The 25,199-nt window shown below is 44.1% G+C and overlaps 1 protein-coding gene across 1 annotated transcript in view; it reads right to left on the bottom strand.

The window, feature by feature from the left end:
• The window catches only part of LOC116516812 (transmembrane protein 132B-like), a 176,720-nt gene that overhangs the window by 65,484 nt on the left and 86,037 nt on the right, over positions 1 to 25,199 (bottom strand). Inside the window, exon 4 of the mRNA XM_032229438.1 lies at positions 6,157 to 6,343. Coding sequence (XP_032085329.1) covers positions 6,157 to 6,343 — 187 coding nt within the window. The remainder of the gene's footprint in view (positions 1 to 6,156; positions 6,344 to 25,199) is intronic.

The raw sequence follows: 25,199 nt of genomic DNA on the forward strand, positions 1-25,199 counted from the left end.
ATGTACTCAGCATTTCCCCCCTCCCTCTCAAGCTTGAGTTATTGAAGGCGGCTTCTTTTAAAGCGCCATTTTTCCTGGTTGTTCTTGTCAGCAGTTCAGCCTTTGGGCAGCATAGAATGGAGTGGAGGGAGAGGGGCAGAAATACCATTATTCAATTTCTCATTTAAAAAGGAATCTTACTGGAGTCTGTGTAAGACCATCCACAGTTCGAAGTGATTCACAATGTTAGCCCACCATTACTCAAAAGAAAGAGTGCATTTGTAAGGGGGAAAACAGGATTTCCAAAGACAGGGATGAAAAGATTTATCTTTGACATACGACCACAATCGATATGAGAATTTCCCCATGCTAAACAAAGCAGGTGTTAAGTCAGTCCTGCCTGTCTTTATGACCCTTTTTTGCCCAGGTTGTTAAGTGAATCATGCATTCTTAAATCAGCATTTTTTCTTGACTTTTCTTGTCAGAATCCAGCTGTACTGACCGGGGCTTCCCAAGAGCACGAAGCAAACTCCTTGTCCTGACAAAAAAACATTTTATTAATTGACTGTGAATTCTGCTCATTCACATCCAGCAAAGTCTTTCAAGGGAGGATTTACGGTCACAGACCTTATCTGCCTTGGACAGCTGCCAGGCCCATATCTGCAGAACTTGGCAAGGAGCCTCGGAGAGTCACGAACCAATGAAGTGAACTAATTGTCTCCTGCAAACTCCACTCCCCTTTTGCTCCTCTTTTATTTCCTCTGGGAGGACCATTCATCATCCACCTGTGGCCTTACTCCCAAGTCAACCCTGTTCTTTAGCTGTTCCCTTCTCCTGACAGCTCTGCACATGCGCACACTGGGAACTGGCTCCAGCTGTTCTTCTGCCTCACTGATGTCTGACTCTGAAGGCAGCTGATAACTGGCATACGGCTCTGGCCCTCTCTCTGCCTCCGACACAGAGCCCTCATCAGAGCCTTCCCCAGACTCCAGGACTGGCCCATGTTCCTCCCCAACATCCTCACTGTCTGAATCTGCTGTGAGCCCTGGTGGCCACTGGTGGGCCACAACACCATCTAGGAAAGTCACAAACAGCAATCCTGGGTGTAGATGCATCCAGTGAGACCAACATGCATCATGCTTGTAGTAATCCAGGCCTGGAGCACAAATAATGCTTCATGAATGTGCACGACACACTTGCCAGGAACACCTTAATGCAGGTGTGTCTGCTCGTCACACTTTGGGTGGAAGTACAGCTTCGTGCCACTTGTCTATCCTGAAACCATGGTTTTTATGCCGGATGATTTGAGGCTGACTGTCAACATGTCTTCTAAAAATAAGTCAAGAACGCTTATTGGCTGACAAAACATCGGGCACAAAATTGCCCTTTGCAGTCTATGGGATAATTGCTAGGCTGGGATATTGCAACTCCTTGGGAATTGATCGTATGTGGGCCCCATGCTAAGAAGATTGGAAAAGTGCTTAGTGTGTTAATAATGGCATGTAAGTATCCGGCAGGAGGCAGACCATTGAGCTGTTAACTCTTGGCTGGCCAACTCGGTCTCTTGTTATTCTGCAGCGGAGCCATTTCTGCCAGGATTCAGCCCAACTGCGGGTGTGAGAGTTAATTTCTCAAACAGGTGGCAAATAACAGCAGGATGGGAGATCTGACCGTTTCAAAAACAAAGGAGAGATGGAGGCAGACTGGCCAGCTCAAAAGCGAAGGGGAAAAAACACAATATTATTGCTCAGTGGAGATTCTCCATTGCGTCACAACAGGAGTTGAATTTTCAGGCATTCAGGTTGCTATATCCTTTCAACAAGTATTACTTATCTCTAATTTCTGGATATATATTTTTTTTATCAACTTGGCTTCTTCTGTCTGGCCTATGACATAAAGGTTGATGGAAGTTTTTGAACCAAAGACTTTTGAAATTGCCAGCTAGAAAGTTGGAGGATAGCCGACTTAGATGGAACAAGGTCTACGATATACAGAAGGCGTGCATAAGCACACCAGCGTGATTAACATCCCTGTTCAGGTTTTGTTTCAACTATATGGACCAGAAACAGCCCATCTTCACACCCCAAACTGTTCTAACCGTGCCAAAGCAACACAGATGAGGAGGGGACTGGAGGCTAAAGCATATGAAGAACGCTTGCAGGAAGTGGGTCAGAGGTGGGTTTGATAGTATAGTCTTCATTGTCATTGTACAAAACAAATACAACAAAATTCCTACTGGTTCCTACTGGTTCGGACCGGTTCAGCTGAACCGGTAGTAGTTTGGAGGCCTGAGTCGCTGGAACTGGCAGTGACCCAGGCCTGCCATGCCCTCGAACCACTTCTCCTATGGTGGCACCATTTTGATTTTCAGTTCTGCGCATGCACAGAACAATTTTCATTGCAGAAATGCATTTTTCCCCTTTTTAACGTTTTGCGCATGCACAGACCTTTTTAGGTGAAAATGCGCACGGACACGGAGCAAAGTTTTTTGCGCACCAAACCGGGAGTAATGCCGGCACCAACCCACCTCTGAATTGGGTATGTTTAGTTTAATGAAGAGGAGGACTAGGGGAGACATGATAGCAGTGTTCCAATATTTGAGGGGCTGCCCCAAAGAAGAGGGAGTCAAGCTATTCTCCAAAGCACCTGAGGGAGGGACAAGAAGCAATGGGTGGAAACTAATCAAGGAGAGAAGCAACCTAGAACAAAGGAGAAATTTCCTGACAGTGAGAACAATTGATCAGTGGAACACCTTGCCTCCAGAAGTTGTGGATGCTCCAACATTGGAAGTCTTTAAGAAGAGGTGAATGGCCTTTTGTCTGGAATGGTATGGCGGTCTCCTGCTCGAGCAGGGGCTTGGACGAGAAGACCTCCAAGGTCCCTTCGAACTCTGCTACTTTGCCACTTGATGTTTGAAGGACCAGATGGCAAGTTGAAAAGACTTTCAGAAACTCTGCACTTGACTCTTTCTGGAAGACAAGTGGCTACATTTGTTCGGCTGACAATTAGCATTTGCTGGCACACCGACCCTTGCTTGAGATGGCAACGTCTGTTGCTCTGTTCCTGGGCAACTTCATTGCTTCTCTTTCTTGGCAGCCAACTGTCCCTAATAATTGATTCTTTCAACATCTGGTGCACAGATTAACATGTGAGGTCTAATGGTCCCAAAATGGAACGGCAATTCATTTTCATTGGGCTTAATAAAATAACCAAGTCAGGTGAGGAATGCAGGGTGTCAGGAACACTTAAAAAAACAGTTCCTTTCTCCTCCTACAAAACAGCAAAGAACCCACTGACTACATTATGGATGATGACTCGGCCAAAAGGACTTGCTTCTCCAGAAAGATAATTAAATGTGTAGCTAACAGGGCCAATTTTCTAGCTTACGAACTCATGAGAAGCCAGGTTGATCTCTTCCCTCAATAAAAACCTACTGCAACTTGTCTCTCACTGTTCTGACCTAGGCTTCCTCAAAAGGTATGAAGCAGATTCCTGGTCCCGACAAAACCCCTTTCATTCAACAAATGGGAATTCGTCTCTTTCGCATTCAGCAAAAACCTGGCAAACAGTCTTTCAAAGGAGTAATTATGACCACAGATCTTATCTAGCTTGGAAAGCTGCCAGGTAAATATTTTCCAAATGAGGTGCTGTGCAAGGAAAGACTGGGCACAGAGTTTCTGAGATTCATGGACAGATCTTCACACTCCTGAAACGAATCTAACGACCAAAAGAACAAATTGTTTCCTGCAAAAGCCCACTCCCATTTTGCTCCTCTTTTATTTCCTATGAGAGGGGCCATTCACCGTCCACCTGTGGCTTTACTCCCAAGTTGACCCTGATTTCTTAGCTGTTCTTGTCTTCTGGCCGCTCTGCACATGTGCACACTGGGAACAGGCTCCAGTTGTTCCTCTGCCTCACTGCTGCCTAGCTCTGAAGGCACCTGATCACTGCCAGACGGCCTTAGCCCCCTCTCTGCCTCCAACGCAGAGCACTTGTCCGAGCCTTCCACAGACTCCAAGACTGGCCCATGTTCCTCCCCAACCTCCTCACTGTCTGAGTCTGTCACCAGCTGCGCTGGCAGGCCACAACACTCACAACATCTATCCGTTCACCTGTAGGACACCTACCTGACATTGTGGAAATGGTGCTGGGTCAGAAGAATTCCTTGTCAGGTTGCAAGTAACACAACCATCACAAATTGAACTCGGAGGAATTCCTTTTCTCAAAGTACACATTTATTTAGGTACACCATAATGACACTAATTGGTGAAAAAAAAATAAAGCCGCCATCCTGGGCCCAACCTTTGGGAAGCCAGGCTCTGTCTGTCTGTCTGTCTGTCTGTCTGTCTGTCTGTCTGTCTGTCTGTCTGTCACAAGCCAGGACAAAGGGTGAGTGATGGAGGAGTAACACCTACTTAAAAAACCTTGGTCCGGCTGGCCCGACTGGTAGCACCTCATAAGGGCCCCTTTCCAGGGTTACAGGAGAAGATGGTCAATGGTTTTGAAGGTGGAAGAGGGCTCTACGCCCCAACTGCAGATAAAATAGCAGAACCATCTTCTAGGAGAAGGGAAACTCTGATTACAGACCTCCACTGTCTTGTGGCTGCATCCACTACTGGAAAAGGCTTCAGGAATCAACCTCGAGGCAAAATCCAGAGCCGGAATCCTGGAAGCAGTTCATGACTGTGTACAACCACGTTCTGGTAACTCATGTGATGCAGCTGGAACCAACCGTATCGGCTCCGCCGTTCCATTGGACTATTTCAGAAATGTGGAGAGGGGGGATCTGCTGCTTGGGTAACAGTCTATCCTCCATATTAATCTACCCAGGCCTCGTGCTCTGGAGAGGACACTCCAGCTTTGACCTCTTTCCAGAGCACAATACCCTTGTCTTTTGAGACTGATGGATGCCAATGAATGATGATGAAAAGCCAATTCAGAGGTTCTCGGGATTTTCACCAGTTTCTGTTTTCTCAAGTTTCCAAAACAAGAGTCACATTGTCCAACCAAGATGGGAACTGGTTGCTCAGCAACGTTGATTCCCTCCTCTCCTCCTCCTCTGGTCAGCCAGACATTGGAATGTGGCTGACACATCAGTTAGGAATGATGCTTGGACTAGCTCCATCACCCCTCAGCTACAACCTGTGTTGAACTGAATTTATGTCAGAATACCCAAGGAGACAAACAATCTACCACCCCAATCGAATTCAGGCTTGACATTCCTCCTTTTGATGTTTCTCACCATCAAGACGTTCTTTTTCTCTAGAGGAGGGGTGTCAAAACTCAAGGCCTGCGGTTCAGATCCAGCCCACAGGGTGCTTAGATCCAGCCCATGGGACCAGCCTGGGTAAAGCAAAAAACGTAGCTCGGGGGATGTGCATGCCTCTTCCACACCCTATTTTCGGCTGCGATGGCCTCCTGCAGCCCTCAAAGCGAAAGGAGATATGTTTCCCTTTTGCATTTGAGCTTACAAGAAGGAAAGGAGAAAGGGAAAGAGGAAAGACAAAGAAAAAGGAGGCAAGATGGGAAGGGATCAAGGAAGAAAAATCAGGGAAGAGGGGAAGGAAGAAGAAAGGAGAAGAAAGGAAAAAGAAAAAGAAGAGAAGGAAGGAAGGGTTTGACCTTTGAAGGAAGGAAGGAAGGTTATAATGAGAGTGAGGGAGGGTCTCATGGAAATTGTGCACTTGGCCACCAAGGGTGCCCCCGACACGAGTCCCGTGTCATGCCCACCGCCAGTCATGCCCACCATGCAGTGGTAAGATTCAGCCAGTTCGTACCACTTCAGGAGAACCGGTTGTTAACTTTCTGAGCAGTTTGGTGAACTGGTTATTGGAAGAAATCATAAGGGCAGAGAACCGATTGTTAAATTATTTTTATCCAACCACTGCCACCATGGCCACACCCACCATGGCCACGCCCCCAGACCTCCGAGGTCAAACACAACCCTGATGCTGCCCTCAATGAAATCGAGTTTGACACCCCTGCTCTAGAGAAATAGTGTTGAGGGAATGGAAGCCTTGTGAATCTTCCTGGTTGTCCAAGAAGATCTGGATAGGGACAATGTCACCATAGACCAATGCAATATCATTGCTTTCATTTCCTAACCGGGTAGCCTCATCAGAAGGGAAATTGGCAGAAGCTTAACAGGGAAACGTTGGTTGAAAACAAAACGCTTACCATCGCGAGGGGAACAATTCCCAGGAACATGGATTGGCTGACAAAGATCTCGGAGACCACCAGCTCACTTGCTGCCTCATCTCGAGGATACTCGACCTGCCAGGTAATTTGTTGTGCTCCAGCCAACTCACTGCTGTTGTCGATTTCAAAATCCATTTGAAAGATCTCATAAGAAGTTATGTTGATCCTGGGAGGGGGGAAAGAAACCAAAGGTGACATTAGGAACTTCAGGTAGGACCTTGTTTCTGTATTCTTTTCTTTCTTTTCTTTCTTTTCTTTCTTTTCTTTCTTTTCTTTCTTTTCTTTCTTTTCTTTCTTTTCTTTCTATTTCTTTCTTTTCTTTCTTTTCTTTCTTTTCTTTCTTTTCTTTCTTTTCTTTCTATTTCTTTCTATTTCTTTCTTCCTTCCTTCCTACTTATCTATCTATCATTTATGAGTATATCTATCTATCTTATCTATTTTTATCTACCTATGTATATCTATCATCTATTATCCATCCATTCATCTATCGATCTATCATCTATATTTATCTCGCTCTCCCTCCCTCCATCTCTCTCTCTCTCTCTACCCTATCACTTATCATTTATCACCTACCTGTCTATCATCAATAATCCATCTATCTATCTATCTTTCTATCTATCTATCAACTATCCATCCATCCATCCATCCATCTATCTATTTGCCAGTCAACTCACGGTTCACAAGACTGAATTTTATAGAAGTCCCATTTATTTATTTTATTATGTCTTTTATTCATAAACATGAAACTCAGTCAACTGAACATTTAAAAATGTGTCACAAATACTACTACTACTACTACTACTACTACTACTACTACTACTACTACTACTATTATTATTATTATTGGCTATGATGTGGCAAAAAAGAGAAAAAATTTCAAGTTAAGCTCCCCAAAATGATGACTTTAGAAATGCAATTAGGATAAAAATAAGAAATATAAGAGCATCTCTCTTGCATGGTTCTTATAGAGGCAAAGTCAAGAGTCTATAAGAAAGAGAATTAAAGAGGTGAGGTGTTTCCCACCAGAAGATCCAAAGAGACAGCTGGGAAAGTCCATCTAGGAGTTGATATGGACTTGGTAGAACCTTTTCAACCAGAAACAGTCATTATGTAGAAGTCCCAGATTTTGGAAATGAGATATTCCGTGAGTTCTCCTCCCACCTCAGACCTCGCTTTAAACGGACACCTCAGTGTTCAGGATGCTTCCCTGTTACTTTTTCTTTTCAAGACCACATCCATAAGCCCAGCCATGACACAGAAGAGAATTGAAATTCCCAACAGGATACAGAATGATCCAGATCAGGAGAAAAAGCTTTCCATATTTTTCAATACTCATTTGATGACTCTAGTTGAGTAAGAACAATAGTGATACATTCCTGATGATTCCAGCTTTAAAGTGCTGGATTATCTGTGCCCTTCTCTCTTTCTCTCTGCAGCCAATTTGCAGATACTAAGCACTGCTGGTGAGAGAGAGAGAGAGAGAAAGAGAGGCAGGCAGGCAGGCAGACAGACAGATAGACAGAGACAGAGACACACAGAGACACAGAGAGAGAGAAAGACAGAGAGAGAGAGACAGAGACACAGAGAGAGACAGAGAGAAAGGCAGAGAGGCAGAGACAGACAGACAGACAGACAGACAGACAGAGAGAGAGAGACATACAGAGAGACAAAGAGAGAGACAGAGACACAGAGCCAGAGAGAAAGACAGAGAGACAGAGACAGAGAGAGAGACACAGAGAGGGAGAGGGAAAGGGAAGGAGAGAGAGACAGAGACAAAGAGAAACACAGAGAGAGATTAGTGCATCCCTTTTGTTCTAATCTCGCTCTCTCTCTTTCCCTCTCCCCCTCCTCTCTCTCTCTCTCCTTCCTGCTGCCAGGAAGGGGAGGAAATGCTGTTTTCACCTCTCAGAGCAATTCTCTGCTAATTAGATATTGTGTTAGAGAATAACTACCTTGACCTTCTGTTTTAAACCAGAGACCTGATTCACAGATTGAGCTGGCCTAGGAAGCGAAGCTTTGGCCACTGAAGAGCGGATGGGGGTAGTTCTTCCATCGGAGGTCCTTGTTTCCATCCATCTATTCTGCAGACCAATCATTTAGGCCAAGTGTTCAGGAACTGGGACACAACATCCCCCAGCCACAACACAGAGGGAAGAGGGGAATCAATTTGGGCTCTTTGTTCCATATAGTTTCCCAGGTTGTGGCTATAAAAAAACAAGTGCTAAAAACTCTTCAAAGTTTGTTTGTTCCTTCCTTCCTTTCTCATGCTCCATACCTTCCTTCCTTTTTCCTCTCTCCTTCTTCCTTCCTTCCTTCTTCTTTCTTCTCCTTCCTCTCTCCCCCCTTCTTTCTTGTGCTCTATGCCTTCCTTCCTTCGTTCTTCTCCCTTTCTTATCCTTCCTCCCTTCCTTCTTATGCTCTATGCCCTCCTTCCTTCTTCTCCCTTTCTTCTCCTTCCTTACTTCCTTCTTTCCTTCCTTCCTTCCCTCATCCCTCCCTCTCTATCTTTCCCTCTGCAGCTTAGTTTTTTTAATGGCTCCTTAGCTCTAACCATCACCCCTTGACTCAGGTCCTTCCTAGAGTATTAAGAATGATGGCTTCTTCCACCTCTGGCTTGGTAGGTAATTAACTGTCAATTCAATTCAGGCCTATTGCCAGCTTGTCTGGGAGCCCAGCAAAACCCTTGAATTCAAGAGTGACCTAGAGAAGGAAAAATTGGGGGGAAACTGAATTGCCTTCATTCTGATGTTCAAGGAAGGTGAAGAATAGCACACACCAAAAGCTCTCTAATGCCAGTAAAGATGTTATTACAATCCACGAAAAAGCTGAATGTGTGTGTTCAGAGCCATCCTGGCATATGTCAAAGGAACAAAGGATGAAGATGATATTTTTTGGTTGACCGGAGCAGAGAAAAAAGTACAGGATCCTCTTCTTTCTCTCATAGGAAAGGTTCACTCTTGAGAACAGAACAACTTCTTCAGGGGTAGAGTAGCCGAGACACCCAAGGATGAGCAACAGCTTCCTTCTACAGCATAATAGGGGAACATCTCACTTGGTTGGAGCTCTCCAAGGTCCTGTTTCTTTTGCTTTCTCCATTGCACGGATGTCAAACTTTCCACATCACATTGCTGTCACGTGGCATTTCATGATATTTTCCCCTTCGTGGAACCAAAGTGAGCATGGCCTGTGCATGATGCATCTGGCCTGAGGGCCACCAGTTTGCCACCCCTGCTCTATTGCCTTATTCCTAGAAAACCCTACTTTGACCTCATATGAAATATTTGATTTCTCCTGCAAGAACAGCAGAACATCTGAAGAGTTGTCAACTTCAATATACACCTTCTAGCTAGTAAAGAATTCTTAGCAGAATAACAGAACAGAATAACACAATAAGACAGTTGGAAGGGACCTTAGAGGTTTTCTAGTCCAACCTCCTGCTCAAGCAGGGAACTCTATACCATTTCAGACAAATGGTTGTCCAATCTCTTCTTTAAAATCCCAGTATTGGAGCACCCACAATTTCTGGAGGCAAGCTGTTCCAACGATGAATTACTTTCCATGACCCGTCAAAACCGCGGTCGACAAAAGCGCGCTCGACAAAAGCGCGTACCTGACGTCATCAGCAGCGCGACGAAAAAATTAAAAAATACATTAAATTAAAATTAAAATAAAATTAAAGCAAGCCGATTCACATAAAGGTAAGGGTTAGGTTTAGGGTTAGGGTTAGGGTTAGGGTTAGGTTAAGGGTTAGGGTTAGGTTTAGGGTTACGTTAAGCGTTAGGGTTAGGTTTAGCATTAGGTTAAGGGTTAGCGTTATGTTTAGCATTAGGTTAAGGGTTAGGTTTAGGGTTAGGTTTAGGGTTAGGTTAAGGGTTAGGTTTAGGGTTAGGGTTAGGGTTAGGTTTGGGGGGGTTAGGGTAAGGTTTTCGCTTTAATTTTAAATTTACCGCTCACAGCGCGATGTTTTCGTCGCGCTGTGATGACGTCACGTACGCGCTTTCGTCGAGCGCGCTTTTGTCGACCGCGGTTTTGTGGTGGAACCTTACTTTCACCATCAGGAAACTTCTTCTTAGATCCAGGTTGGTTCTCTCCTTGATTAGTTTCCATCCATTGTTTCTTGTTCTGCCATCGGGTGCTTTGGAGAATAGGTTGACCCCCTTTTCTCTGTGACAGCCCCTCAAATATTAGAAGACATCCTTTTTCATTTATTATGCAAATCTTGCTTTGCAAAGCTAGTTCCATTGTAAAACACTTTGTCAGCTTTCTCTGAGCTAGAGTAAATATTCTAAATAAATAGCAGTGTTTCAATATCTCAGGGGCTGCCACAAAGAAGAGGGAGCCAAGCTATTCTCCAAAGCACCTGAGGGCAGGACAAGAAGCAATGGGTGGAAACTAATCAAGGAGAGAAGCAACTTAGAACTATGGAGAAATTTCCTGACAGTTAGAACAATTAATCAGTGGAAGAACTCGCCTCCAAAGTTGTGAATTCTCCAACACTGGAAGTTTTTAAGAAGAGATTGGATAACCATTTGTGTGACGTGGTGTAGGGTGTCCTGCCTAAGCAGGGGGTTGGACTAAAAGACCTCCGATCCCTTTCAACTCTGTTATTGTATTCTAAATGGGGCTCCTGTAGCCCCACCCACCAAAACAGGGGGGGAAACCCAACCTATTACTCTGAGTGTTGGCTCAACAGTATGCTCCATCTACTCAAAAAATCTTGCAAAGCATTTTTGTAAATCACAGATCTCCTTCAACCCTCCCTCTTCTGCAAACTTAGCAGAATCCAAGTGTCCTTTTGAAATAAAGAAGAAGAAGAAGAAGACAAAATTTTGGTGGGGATAAAGAACTGAAATCTCCACGTGTGCCCAGACCCATTATTCCTTCCAAGCGATAGGATAAGGCCTTATAATTTCAGGCAGCTGGCATGCTTGCTAATAAGTCCATTTCTATGGAAATGAGTTCGTAACTATTAATTTCGCCTGCTCCTGATCTATTCTTGATGCGCTTTTCAAATTTAGAAAAGCGATTCATGATTCTCTCAATTTGGTAATTACTGACTCCCTTTGATAAATCCTATCCAGTGTTTCAGCCATGAGACATTCATTAGACATATTTCTTTTGGTTGGAGGGGTGGGGTGGGGGATGGGGTGGAATAATAAAAAGTGCCACTTAGCTTTATTGCTTCCCCACAGCCTTGATTGAACAGCTCCCCCAAACAAAAGCCCAGCCGTAAAATTCGGATGTTCGGTTATAACTTTTCACTCTCCCCCCCCCTCTGAAAATTTCTGCAGAGTTGTTAGATTTTTTTTGACAAAACTCGGGAGTCATCAAGGCAAACCTTTGCAAAGGCATTAAGGAGGGGGTTGGAGGAACTGTTCTGTAAGCTCCCCGTTGGGAGAGCGAGTGCGTCGAGAAAAGCATTGTGAGAGTTGTGTTGGAGAACACACAAACCAGCATACAGAGACACTGCAGAATGTTTGTGCTCAATTCCAGCTGTTCTTAACATTGTTTGGAATTTATAATTGGTAAACTCCGTCCCATTATCAGTAACTACAGTAATAACCTTGGCTTTCATCTTTCTCTCTGCAAACCTCAGCCAATTAAAGAAATTCTGAAACATTTCTGTTTTGTTTTTCATTAAGTTACAGAAACCGTATCGTGAATAATGATCCATGATATTCAAAACATACAACTGAGGAACAGAAAGCTTGGAAAGATGCAATGGAAAAGGAATTAAATTCATTGCATAAGCTAGAGGTGTATGAAAATGTAAAGTTACCACCAGGTAAACATGCCATTGGTTGTAAATGGATTTTCAAACTTAAAAATAGTGTAGATTGGTCTGTAACCCGTTAGTTGCACAAGGGTTTGCTCAGTCAGCCAATGACTATGATGAGGTCTTTGCACCTAGTTTAAAGGCTACAATGTTACGTGCAGCATTAGTGTGGGAAGCTAAAAATAAATATATAGTTAATCAGTTAGATGTAGAGACAGCATATCTTCATGCACCGTTGCAACATACTATATATTTACAGAAGCCTGCAGGATTTAAAACTGATAGTAAAACTGATTGCTGGAGGTTGAAAAAAAGTCTGAACGGCTTGAAACAATCAGGATATGAATGGAATCAATGTATAGTTAAAGAATTAACTAAGACAGGTTTTAAAGCTGGCATGGCTGATCCATGTTTGTTTAAGAAAGAAAGTAATGGTGTGATTTAATTGTTGCTATTGTTTACTGATGACATAGCATTAATCACTAAAACTGAGCAAGAAGCTAAATCAGCTATCATATTTCCACCTTTCAGAAGTTGTGCCCTAAACAGTTTGCGTGTAAGATGTATGTGTTCACCTACAGTGTCACATACATAAATCCTCTTCAAATTCTCCCAACATCTTGCAGCAGAATTTTCTCCACGAATATTGGTCAGTGTTAGACCAATAATACAGAACGCCCGTTCATTGCTTTGCTCAAAATCTGCTATCTTCTGGGCATCATCATCGTTATCTGGATTCCAAGCAGTTACATCTGGTGGATTCTGTACAGCATCCCATAAACCTTTCCTACGCAGGAGTAGACTGCATTTCATAGACCAGGAAACATAGTTTGTTCCATCCAACCAGGTTATCATTGATAGGCTTGATGATGGGTCGCTCGTCATCTTCTCCAGGATAGTACAATCACTAAATAAACAGATGTCTGTATGTGGTATTGTGTATTAACACCAACTCTCCTTTAGCTACGTCTGGGCCCATAACTAGTGTTCGGTAAGCTCCCCGTTGGGAGAGCGAGTGCGTTCAGAGAAGTGTTGTGAGAGTTGTGTTGGAGAACACACAAACCAGCATACAGAGACACTGCAGTTTAAATAGGCTTTTACTTTCGTGGAAATAGAGGTATCAGAGTCCATCAAACAGTCCAAGTCATACACGGATAAGACAGTCAGTCATCAATGTCTTTTAGTTAAGGGATAATCCAAATAATATAGTCCATAAACATACAAACAGTCCAGCACTCAAAGGTTGCTAGCAGTTGCAAAACTTACAATAGTTCACGGCACTTTCTAACAGCCAGCTTCCAAAAAACACTCAGATCAGATCAGCCCAGCATCTAACAAACAGAAAGCTAACAGTCATTCTGGCTCCCTCTTATGGCCGATTGAGGAAAACAGCAACCAATCACATTTTACAGTATGCTTTAGAGAAACAGGTACAATATTGTTATATGATTTATATACTGCCAACCCAACCGTTAGATTATATTCCTAACAGGAACAACGCACATCGAGTGCCTCCCAAAATGGGCATAAACCCAAGAAAGATGGTATTTGGCCTGTACCACTCTGGAAAACAAATCTGGCTATGGAGGAGCCTGTTTCACAGGTGGATTGCTACCGGTTCGTGCAAACCAATAGTGGAAATTGGGATTGGGTCACCGAACCGGTAGGGATGGCAGGCTGGCTAGGCCCCCGAACCAGTTCTCCATTCACCGCTGACGCTGCCGGCTTGGTTTGTTCTACATGGGCAGAACAATATACACTCAACTGTGCATGTGCAACCAAAGCAAACTGACAACAATGCCGGTAACAACACACCCTGGCCTGTTTGTGTCTTTGTCGGTATTGTAATGGCAGCTGGAAGAGTAAAATGGCATCTGGCAAGAAACAGAGAGATTCAAGCAATGTGGTGTTCAAAGTTTGGCCTTGCTGGTGGCAACTCTGTGGGCGTAGCACTATTTCTTTCTGGACGGCCCACAGCAGCCTACACCTTTTTGCAGACTGGCAGATATCCAGCATTCTTAGCCATGTTTGGGGGAAAAAATACCACATTTCGGGAACAGGAATACCTCTCAGTTGGCCTCATGGCAAGCTGAAAAAGCCGGGCAGTAGGGCTTTGGATCACATTCCAGAAAGGCGGTTTTAAAAAGGCAGCAAGGCAATCCTGGAAAAAGACACGACTGCTTTAAAGAGTTGGAGATAGGGGTTACATTTGTACCATGATAGGGTAGGAAGCCTCTTTTTAGAATTAAATGCAAAGCATTGCACAGTCACCTGGACCCTGCCTGCATCCCTTCCTCTCCTTCTTTCCTTCCTTCTTTCTTTCCTTCCTTCCCTCCCTCCCTTCCATTCATCTTTCTCTCTCCTTTCTTCCTTCCCTTCCATTCATCTTTCTCCTTCCTTCCTTTCTCTCTCCTTCCTTCCTATCTCCTTTCTTCTTCCCTCCCTCCCTTCCATTCATCTTTCTCTCTCCTTTATTCCTTCCCTCCCTCCCTTCCATTCATCTTTCTCTCTCCTTTATTCCTTCCCTCCCTCCCTTCCATTCATCTTTTTCTCTCCTTCCTTCCCTCCCTCCCTCCCTCCATCCTATTCACACCTCTCTCTCTCTCTCTTTCTCCCTCTCTCTCTCTCTCTCTCTCTCTCACACACACACACACAAACACACATCTCATCAAACTTTTCTCTGAGGAAGAATTCCAGCTTACAGACCTGTGAAGAATTACAGATTAAACTGAAAGGAGGAGCCAGAGTTTCACTTGACCAGTCACTGTTTTACTGCCAGAACAAAAGGCAAATATTAAAGAAAATAAATATTTTTTTCTAAAGTACTACTGCACAACGTTAGTTAATAAATTACTTTTGATACCAGAATAATACCAGCCTCCTGGTATGATTAATAAAGGAACAGGATCTTACAAGTGGCGAGATATGCTTCATAGGCATCTGTCATTAATAAACAAAAGAATGAAAAAAAACCTGATGGAAAAAGACATCCGTTACAAATCTACTGAGAAGGAGAACAGTTGGCTTACAGCAACAATGACAAGAAGAAGAAAAAAACAAAGTTACAACAGCTGTATATTCAAAGGATGAAGGTTGCCTAGGCTTTCAAACAAAAGTAAATTGAATAAATGATTTATAGCAAGGTGGTGAGGATTTTAGGTTTTCCTGGAGTAAAAAGAGAAAATCCTCAGTAGATTCTATTTGGCCACTCTGCAAATGTTTTGAGAGCAAAAGAAGGAAATAATTCCTCCCTCCTTTTAAAATTCACAGGGAAATCTGCAAAGCTGAGTTTGGACGAAACTCGCCAGGAGTTTCTTTCATCCATCCTTGATAGTTGGGGCAAATCTTTATTTTTCCCCTCCCCAACAGCCTCACAAGAAGAACAGTTTCCAGCAGCAATCTGTCAATATTCTAACTTGGACATCCAGGGGGGAAAGGTGAGAGCTCCATCAACAGCCATAGGTAGGAGGATCTTAAGTTTAAACATTCACAGAGTTGGAAGGGACCTTGTAGGTCATCTAGTCCAATGCCCCGACCAATCAGGAGAACTTACACCAGTGATGGCAAACGTTTTTGGTACCAAGTGCCCAAACCAGAACATGTGCATGTGTGCATGCCGGACAGCTGGTCTTCATGCTCAATGGTGCACAGAAACCCGAAGACTAGCTAGCTGGATTGCACATGTGCACTGACCAGCTGGTCTTCAGGTTTCCGGTGAGTGTGAACACCAGCTGGCCAGCATGCATGCACATACTGGAAACCAGAAGAGCAGCTGGTGATGGCACATGTGCCCACAGAGAGGGCTCTGCATGCAACCTCTGGCACATGTGCCATAGGTTCACCATCACAGCCCTACACTATTTCTGACCAATGGCAATCCAGTCTCTTCTTGAATAACTCCACTGATGAATCTCCCACAACTTCCGAAGGCAACTTCTGTTCCATGGGTTGATGGTTCTCACTGTCAGAAAATGTCTCCTTATTTCTAGGTTGAATCTCTCTTTAATGATCTTCCACCTCTAACTTTTTCACCTCCCCTCTGATATGAATGACTCCCCTCTTGAATATAATAGATTAACAGAGTTGGAAGGGACCTTATAGGTCATCTAGTCCTATCATCCTCCAAGCAGGAGACCATACACCATTTCTTCCAGATGGCAGTCCAGTCTCTTCTTGAAGGCCTCCAGTGATGAAGCTCCCACAACTTCTGAAGGCAACTTCTGTTCCTTCTGTTGATTGTTCTCACTGTCAGGAAATTCCTCATTTTCAGGTAGACTCTAATATATAGTTTCACAATGTTGTCAAGTTGTGTGGACTTCAACTCCCAACATCCCATGCTAACTGAGGAGACAAGTTATTAAGGATGTCTTGGGTTTTTTTTTTTAAAGCATTCAGTTGGCCTGGACCAATATTTCTTAGGATTGGCAATGTGAAGATGCGTGGACTTCAGCTCCCAGAATGCCAAGCTGGTCAAGGAATTCTGGAAGTTGAAGTCCACAGATCTCCAAATGGACAAGTGTCAGCCAGATCTCCAGCATGGGTTTTCTCTTGGATGCTTGCTTACTATCGGCTGCCATAGTAATGGGGAGGGGGGGGGCATGCCATTGGGGCTTGGGGAGAGAGCTGGTGTGGAGATGACCCATGTGAAGAAAAAGGAAGATTTGCTCTCACAAATTACTGCCCTGCTGAATGGAGTTGTTTTCATCCAGTAAAGGCCAACCGCCCTAGAACTCCAGATGGACAAAAGCACCTGAAGATGTATCCCACATGACACTTTGTGGGACAGGGATTGGGCATTCAGTCTGGGTCCCTAGGGGCAGGGATTTGGGGAAACTTTCACTATGTAAGGGACATGGTGGCTTCAGTGGCTAAGACGCTGAACTTGTCAATCAGAAAGGTTGGTAGTTCAGCAGTTCGAATCCCAGCACCGCATAACAGAGTGAGCTCCCCTTAATTGTCCAAGCTTCTGCCAACCTAGCAGTTTGAAAGCATGTAAAAAATGCAAGTAGAAAAATAGGGATCATCTTTGGTGGGAAGGTAACAACATTCTGTGCACCTTTGGCATTTAGTCATGCCGGCCACATGACCACGGAGATGTCTTCGGACAGCGCTGGCTCTTCAGCTTTGAAACGGAGATGAGCACTGCCCCCTAGAGTCGGGAACGACTAGCACATGTGTGCGAGGGGAACCTTTACCTTTCCTTTAACTCAATATATAACTTTCGTGCTTTTTGGCTTAGATCTTGCCTTGCTTTCCCTGCTATCATTTCAACCTCAATCAAAGGACCTCTTCTCTCCTTCAATGGAGTCAAGGGTTTTTCTTTCTTGGGATTTGAACAGAGGCAGGCCTGACAACAAGATTGAGAAACACTGCCCTAGTAGGTCTTACAGTTTGAGGACAAAAGAGGACCTGAAGAAGCAATAGCCAAGAAGGTTTTTTTAAAAATATTTTTGGGTTGGCCAATGGCTTTCCCTCTATACTCTGCTGTGATGTTGTGAAAATACCCTACACAAAGATTCCGGAACTTAATTGTTGTGTAAGCCACGAGATGATCCTGCCTGAACAGCCCAGGGATTTAATTCTCAGATGTATAGCTGCAAAACCAGACTTAGACACCTGGTGTGTGCTCAGCTGATGAGGAGACCCTTCCTCGCACATGAAAATAATAAATCTGGGTAATGAGAAAACATCTGAAGCATCCCAGACTGGCTGGTGCTGCCAATTCGCTTCCATTTTTCTTACTAACAACTTGCAATAACTTCCCGTTTATTTGATTTTATCAGCCTCGTCGTGACAAGCCAAGAGGGAAGTAAGACAATTGCCTCAATTATTTTTATTTGCTTCCTTCAAAGGGAGGGGGAAACTGTTCTCCCTGCCAGCCTCCAATGCTGTTAAACTTCAGTTGAAAAGATGATTCCCAGAAGGGGACTTGGAGAGATGGAATTCCGGTAAGAAGTCAGGATACAAGACTTAAGGGCAAATCAGAAGAGGGAATGAAGGAGAACCTCAAAAGTCGAGGTCAGTCAAGGGTCCAGAAATCAAGAACAGCTCAGGATCACCTTGTGGTCTCTGCAAAACTTCACCCAAACCCAGAAAGCCTTTGGTTATTTCCTATTCCAGAGAAACAAGAGGACTACAACAGGCAGAAATGATCCAACCTTTGAAGAGAAATTCAGTCCCTCAACAGCAATAGCTAGCAGCTATTCCCAATACATGGAGGTGTGTTACTAGGGGGAAAGGTTGGCAAAATGACAGCAACTATTAGGTTGGAGAGGAGAGGAAAAGAGAAGAGAAGGAAAGGGAAGAAAAAAGAGAAGAGAGGACAAGAGAAGAGAGGGGAGGGGAGAGGAAGGGAAGGGAAGAGAAGGAAGGGAAAGGAGAGGAAGACACAGAGAGAGAGAAAGAAAGGGAGGGAGGGAAGAAGGGAGAGAGGAAGGAAGGAACAAACGAACAAAGGAAAGAATTTCACAACAGAGTGAATTGTTCTAATCAGGGGGTGCTTCGACAGTTTTGCCAAAGGACACATTCACTGACTGCCACTTGATCCTAGCAAAAGTCCAAACCTGTTACTGGAAAAGGGGCACTGTGTTTTTTAAACACTGTGTTTTCCGTCTCTGTTTGTGTGTCTGTGGGTGTTTGTGAGTGTTTCTAAGAACCTTGGCCAAAGCCTGGAGTTAGAGCCTGGCCCAGGTGAGTTGGGGAACCTAGTCAAACAATCCAATTAGACAGGAAGCAAAGACTGGGGCTCAGCAAAGCGCCAAGCACCCAATCAATAGCTTCCTCTTACAAAACTGGGCCTTTTGTTCTTTAAACTTTGACAAGCCAACTGAACATGGATGCCTGCAGGGGGGCTTATCTTGATATTCCTGACCCCCACCCACTTTTCTCCCTCCACCCCAGATATCCTGAGGCTAAATGTAAATGATGCATCAACCCAGAAAGAAGGGAGAGATTTTCCCAGCCGTTCATGTTACCGATGCTATCTTGTTAAGAGCTGCGGTGGCACAGTGGTTAGAGTGCAGTACTGCAGGCTACTTCTGCTGATCACCAGCAGTTTGGCAGATCGAATCTCACCAGACTCAAGGTTGACTTAGCCTTCCATCCTCCCAAGGTGGGTAAAATGAGGACCCAGATCATTGAGGGCAAGAAGCTGACTCTGTAAACTGCTTAGAGAGGTCTGCAAAGCACTGTGACACGGTATATAAGTCTAAGTGATATTGCTATTCTCCTTCCTTCCTTCCTTCCTTCCTTCCTTCCTCCCTTCCATGGTGCACAGTGGTTAAAATGCAGCCCCAGATTGTTGGGGGCAAGAGGCTGACTCTGTAAACAGCTTAGAGAGGGCTGGAAAGCAATGTGAATCAGTATATAAGTCTATGTGCTAAGTGCTATTACTATTGTCAACACAGCGAAATGGGTTGTGTGAAAACCTAATGAGACAGGGGGTGCCAATTTTATTTTATTTATTTTTTTAATTTACTGATGCTGAGATGACACTCCAGCTGAAAGTGAAACCTTGGGGTGGGGAGCATTTATTCAGCAGCATTGAGAAAGCTGCAGCACCTCCATCCTCCTTGTCTTCTGGAAATCATCACGGGCAGGGACTTCTTGCATAGCTGAGCGAAAATTATATTCATTTTCATTTCGGAGCCTTTTGTGCTTCTTCAGACAACGTTGCCATTCATTCCCCTGACCCCGGAGACGTATTTCGTTCGGAACGGTTATTACAGCAACCGCTTACGTCAATGAAAGCACAGAGCAAAATGCTTGGCTTTGTGTTCAAGACGCTAACCTTGCAAATTGCATCGAGAAAGGAGAGAAGCACTGAAATTCGGGTCAGAAATATTCAACGGGGAGCCTTTAGAACTTGTTGCCAAACAAGGCTCTCTCGAGGCCTGGATCTTTGCACGGCGGAGATGCGCCAGGCGGTGTTCGCTGTGGTTTTTGCAACTCCCAGGGGTCAGTTGTTCCGTCCAGAGAATTTTGTGGGGCTGGGTGTCTTCTTGAAGGAGGTGTTGTTGTGCCAATTATAGACAAGGCAGGAAAAGACTGAAGGAGCCTCATTCAAACACAGGAGAAGGGAAGGAAGTGGAAAGCCAGCATTCCATGGAAGACACAGCTGAGGGATGCCTTGCAAACTCTTGCAAACCCTTGCAAAAAACATCATGTGAAGAGTTACCACTTTATAAGGCCTTGGTAAGGCCACACTTGGAATATGGCATCCAGTTTTGGTCACTGTGATGTAGAAAAGATGTTGAGACTCTAGAAAGAGTGCAGAGAAGAGCAACAAAGAGGATTAGGGGACTTGAGACTAAAACATATGAATAATGGTTGCAGGAACTGGGTATGTCTAGTTTAATAAAAAGAAGGACTAGGGGAGACATGATAGCAGTGTTCCAATATCTCAGGGGCTGCCACAAAGAAGAGGAAGTCAAGCTATTCTCCAAGGCACCTGAGAGCAGGACATGAAGCAATGGATGGAAACTAATCAAAGAGAGAAGCAACTTAGAATTAAGGAGAAATTTCCTGACAGGGAGAACAACTAATCAGTGGAACAAGTTGTGAATGCTCCAAAACTGGAAGTTTTTAAGAAGATGTTGGATAACCATTTTTCTGAAGTGGTGTAGGTTTCCTACCTAAGCAGGGGGTTGGACTAGAGGACCTTCGAGGTCCCTTCCAACTCTGTTATTCTATTCAACTTATGATCTAGATGCCACAACAAATGAGGAAAACAGGATGGAAGAGGGACATGGCAGAAGTTTGTGAAGGTACAGCAGTTCAAGTAGCAGAATGGCATGGTTGCTAGCTAGTTATGGTGGACGCCCATTTTGCCCTCTGTAAGTCGGAGAGGCTTGCTTCTTTCCAATTATTCTTCAGGACAAGAAAAATGGAGAGAAGCAAGCATTTCAAAATTGGAGAAGACCAAATGGGCGTCCACCAGAACTAGCTAGCATTCGAGATCTTGCTAGAATGGCACTGTTGTGGCCTGTAAGACGCTGACCCCTCCAGCAGCCGAATCAGAGAAGGAGGAGGAGGCATGGGAATCAGAATCAGCATCAAGGCAACCTGAGAGCTCTGAAGGGGAAGAGGGAATAGCAATAGCAATAGCAGTGGACTTATATACCGCTTCATAGGCCTTTCAGGCCTCTCTAAGCGGTTTACAGAGAGTCAGCATATTGCCCCCAACAATCTGGGTCCTCATTTTACCCACCTCGGAAGGATGGAAGGCTGAGTCAACCCTGAGCCGGTGAGATTTGAACCGCTGAACTGCTGATCTAGCAGTAGCCTGCAGTGCTGCATTTAACCACTGCGCCACCTTGGCTCTGGAATGGAGCTGAGAGAGAGGGGGGCAGAGCCTGGGCTGTCCGTCAGCCCTCAGATGGAGAGTCAACAGTCCCCAGATCTGGAAGTGGCTGGTGAGGAAGAGGAGGAACAGCTGAGTTCAGTGCCTGACGTGCGGATGCACAGAATACAGAGGAGAGGAGAGCAGTGGAAATCTATGGGCCAGTCCTTGGGATGGAAGAGCCACCACTCCTAGCGAAGCCCCACCCTAACTCTGGGGGGGAAAGGCAGCGGGCGGAGACGAATAGATATGGCAGATAACTATTCATCTCCCTGCCAGACGGACTTCTTACTCTGCGATGAGAAACTTTTTGCTGGGGCTGCCGGTGCTCCTAATAAAGGAATCATTGCTTCAACTACAGAGGGTTTGTCGAGCTGGGTCAGAACGGGGACCTTCCTATCTGCTCAAGTTTTCACCTGGGGTTTTCAGGGTGCAAAACCTTGGCTCCCTCTCAGCATGATGGGTTTTCCCACTTGAAGGTGGATTTCTGCAGCTGATTCTGCCTTCCGTTGCTCAAGAGTCCCATGTTGGACCGAGCTCAGCCACCCACGAAGGTCATTAACCCAGTCAGTGTTAAACCCTCATTGAAATTCATTTAGTGTTAGGTTAATTTTTTTCCCCCTTTCCTTCTCTACGATTTTTTTTAAAGGCTTCCAAAGCTCCCTCACCCCATCCCTACCTCAGCAGCATGATAAGACAATAGTTAAATGTCGCCTGATTGGAGTAATTGCATCTAACTCGGTGTTGGAAAAGTCTCGCATTGTATTTCTATGTCCTGATAAGTGCATTCACAACATGATTAACGGCCTGCAGACAAGAATGGCTATTATGTTTAACAGAGTGATTAATGAGTGACGGGCACGGCGGAGGGAAACTCTACACTGGTGTAAATTGCCTCTTTTTGAAAATTACAAGCACCCCCCTACACACAAATCTTTTCTCCCCCCCCCCCCCCGCTCCCCTTCCACTTGAATGCACAGTTCGGTTCAAGGAAGGTGGGGACCGAAAGACAAAAAAAAAAAAAAAAACAGGCCGACGTTTATCGGCTCAGCAGGATGAGAAATGCTGTGTTATTTCTTTTAATTGCCTCCATGCAATTAAGCCGACGCATATTTTTCCCCCTAATTATGTCAGAACTGGTTACAACCATCAGTTTTACAGCATGCTAAGGAGGAACTCTTCATAGAAGGATTCTCCGAATTCCCTTCTTCCTCTTCTTCTTCCTCTTCTCCTTCCCCTTCCTTCCTCCTCCTATTCTGTTCTTTTCTATTCTATTATTCTACTCTACTCTACTCTATATTCTTCTATTCTCTCTTCTATTCTACTTTGTTCTATTGTAATGTATTGTTGTTCTGTTCCGTTCCGTTCCATTCCATTATTCTATTTTGTTCCATTTCATTCCATTACTCTATTCTGTTCTGTTCTGTTCTACTCTACTCTATATTCTTCTATTCTCTCTTCTATTCTACTTTGTTCTATTGTAATGTATTTTGTTCTGTTCCGTTCTGATCCATTCCATTATTCTATTTTGTTCCATTCCATTCCATTGTTCTGTTCTATTCTATTCTATTCTACTCTATGCTACTCTACTCTACTCTACTCTATATTCTTCTATTCTACTTCGTTTTATTGTAATGTATTGTTCTGTTCCATTCCGATCCATTCCATTATTATATTTTGTTCCATTCCATTATTCTGTTCTGTTCCGTTCCATTCCATTCCATTCCATTATTCTGTTCTATTCTATTCTATTCTACTCTACTCTACTCCATTCCATTCTATTCCATTCGCAATTTCCTCCTCCTCCTCCTCCTCCTCCTCCTCCTCCTCCTCCTCCTCCTCCTCCTCCTCCTCCTCCTCCTTCTCCTCCAATTTTTGTGGCTGCTCATGTCAAATACAGGACTCTGGGTGGCCAGAGAAACTCAGTCAGCTTTATACTTAAAAAAGGATTTGAACCCTCAACCTGAACTATTTTTACTTCAGTATAATATCAGATAAACTTGATAAGAAAAGTATGTATTTAATATGGCACGTCTTGACAGCAGTGAGGATTGTATTTGCACAATGCTGGAAAAAGGAAGAAGCACTATGAGATGAAGAGATAATTAAGAAGATACCAGAGGGTGCAGAAATGGACAGACTGACATTAAAAATGAAACAGAAAGAAGATACAGAATATTATCAAACATGGAGTCTATTTTATCAGTGGTTGGAAAAGAGGAGTGGGAATTAAGAATGTAATATGTATTGTTGAACAAATTAAATACCCAGCCAACACGATAATTTTCTGGCTGGATGCCCTTCCTGTCTCCAATGCGGAGTTTTTGTTTGGCAGATATATTCTCATTGTGCCCAGAGAGAGAAATATCTGCCTCTACCTAGGATCGAACTCCTGATTGTGAGGCAAGAGCTCCACCTCTAGGCCACTGCACTACTCTTGTAAAATCCTCAGATGGTTCTTCAAATTTGACTTTGGGTGTTCCTCCTGGGTTCTTTAGATCAGGGGATCCCAAACCCTCAATGCCTCCCCCCGGGCCATGGCCTATCCACAACTGGGCTCTTGACTGACACAAACTCGTTCGTGCACAGCTCAACTTGTGCGAGCAGTGTGCACACACATGTGCATGTAGCTCAAGACTTGCAGTCCAACTACGTGTGCATGCACACCAGCCCACCGTTCGCATGAGTGGAACAGAGGTGGGTTGCTCCCGATTCGGCCCAGATTGGGCAAACTAGGAGTGGTGGCAGCAGGAGGCTCTGCCCACCCGCGCACGAACCAATAGTAAAAAAAAAAGTGGAAACCCACCACTGGAGTGTAACTGCATGCATGCCTATGTGTGCCAGCCTGCCGCTTGTGTGGCCCAGTTCCCCTCTTGTCCCCTGCTGGGCTGCTAAGCCACAAAGGTTGAGGGACCATTGCTTTAGATCAGGGGTGTCAGACTCAAAGCCCCCCTTCCCAGCCAGAAAACACTCAGCTCCATTCAGTTGCCCAGACTCCACTCCACAAGGGATTATAGGGTCATGAAATGATGTTGATGATGATCTGAGGATTTTACAGGGAAAACCCTCCCTCTCACTCAGTTGGTAAAACATCCAAATTTTCTCAAAACAGGATGGTTCTGATTTGCACCTTCCCACAGAGACCCTTTCTTCTGTGGAATGCAAGTCCATTTTTTTTAAAAAAAGAAATCCTAATTAATATGCTGCCTCATTTGCATGCGATCAAAAACGTGGGGGAGAAACAGTGACTCACAACGGATGATTATGAGCGTTCTCAGCTCACAGGTTGCTTGCATTGTGTTCAGATGGTGTTTCTTAAGATGATTATGTGATATGAAGACTAATTACAGGAATAATATTCCCATTCACAATGGAGAGCAAGGGAAAGGAGAAAAAAATGGGAAAGTGCCTAAAGATGGATCAGAGGCCAGGCCCTGAAATATAAATCCCTAAAATATAAGGAAGATTTTATCTTTCCTCAATAGAGATTTGCAAAGATGTTTGTATATTCTCTGGCAGTTTTTCTTTATATGGATGTTTATTTATTTCCAAGGTTAAAATACAAGATCAAGAAAAGCAAAGAAAAAAATTACAATACAAAACGGGGGGGGGGGGATAAAAAACAGTGTATCAAATAAAATATCAAGCATACATGCAAAATACCCCCACTGGTTGAATACTGATAAATATATTCCAGCAACGACAATTGTCCCCCTGCATTACAAAACAGGTCCATAATCTATAAGCTTCTACATCTATATTTGCAAAATTGCTATATATAACATTTTTAAAAATCACGATTATAGAAGTCTATTAACAATCAAAAATTCGATCTTCCATTCATCTACTGGTAGTGGAAGATTTCTTAGAATGCAGCATTGCAAGCTAACTTACTGTTCACTGCCA

Source organism: Thamnophis elegans, chromosome 13 (genome assembly GCF_009769535.1).
Source record: "Thamnophis elegans isolate rThaEle1 chromosome 13, rThaEle1.pri, whole genome shotgun sequence".
In the NCBI taxonomy this organism is placed as follows: Eukaryota; Metazoa; Chordata; class Lepidosauria; order Squamata; family Colubridae; genus Thamnophis; species Thamnophis elegans.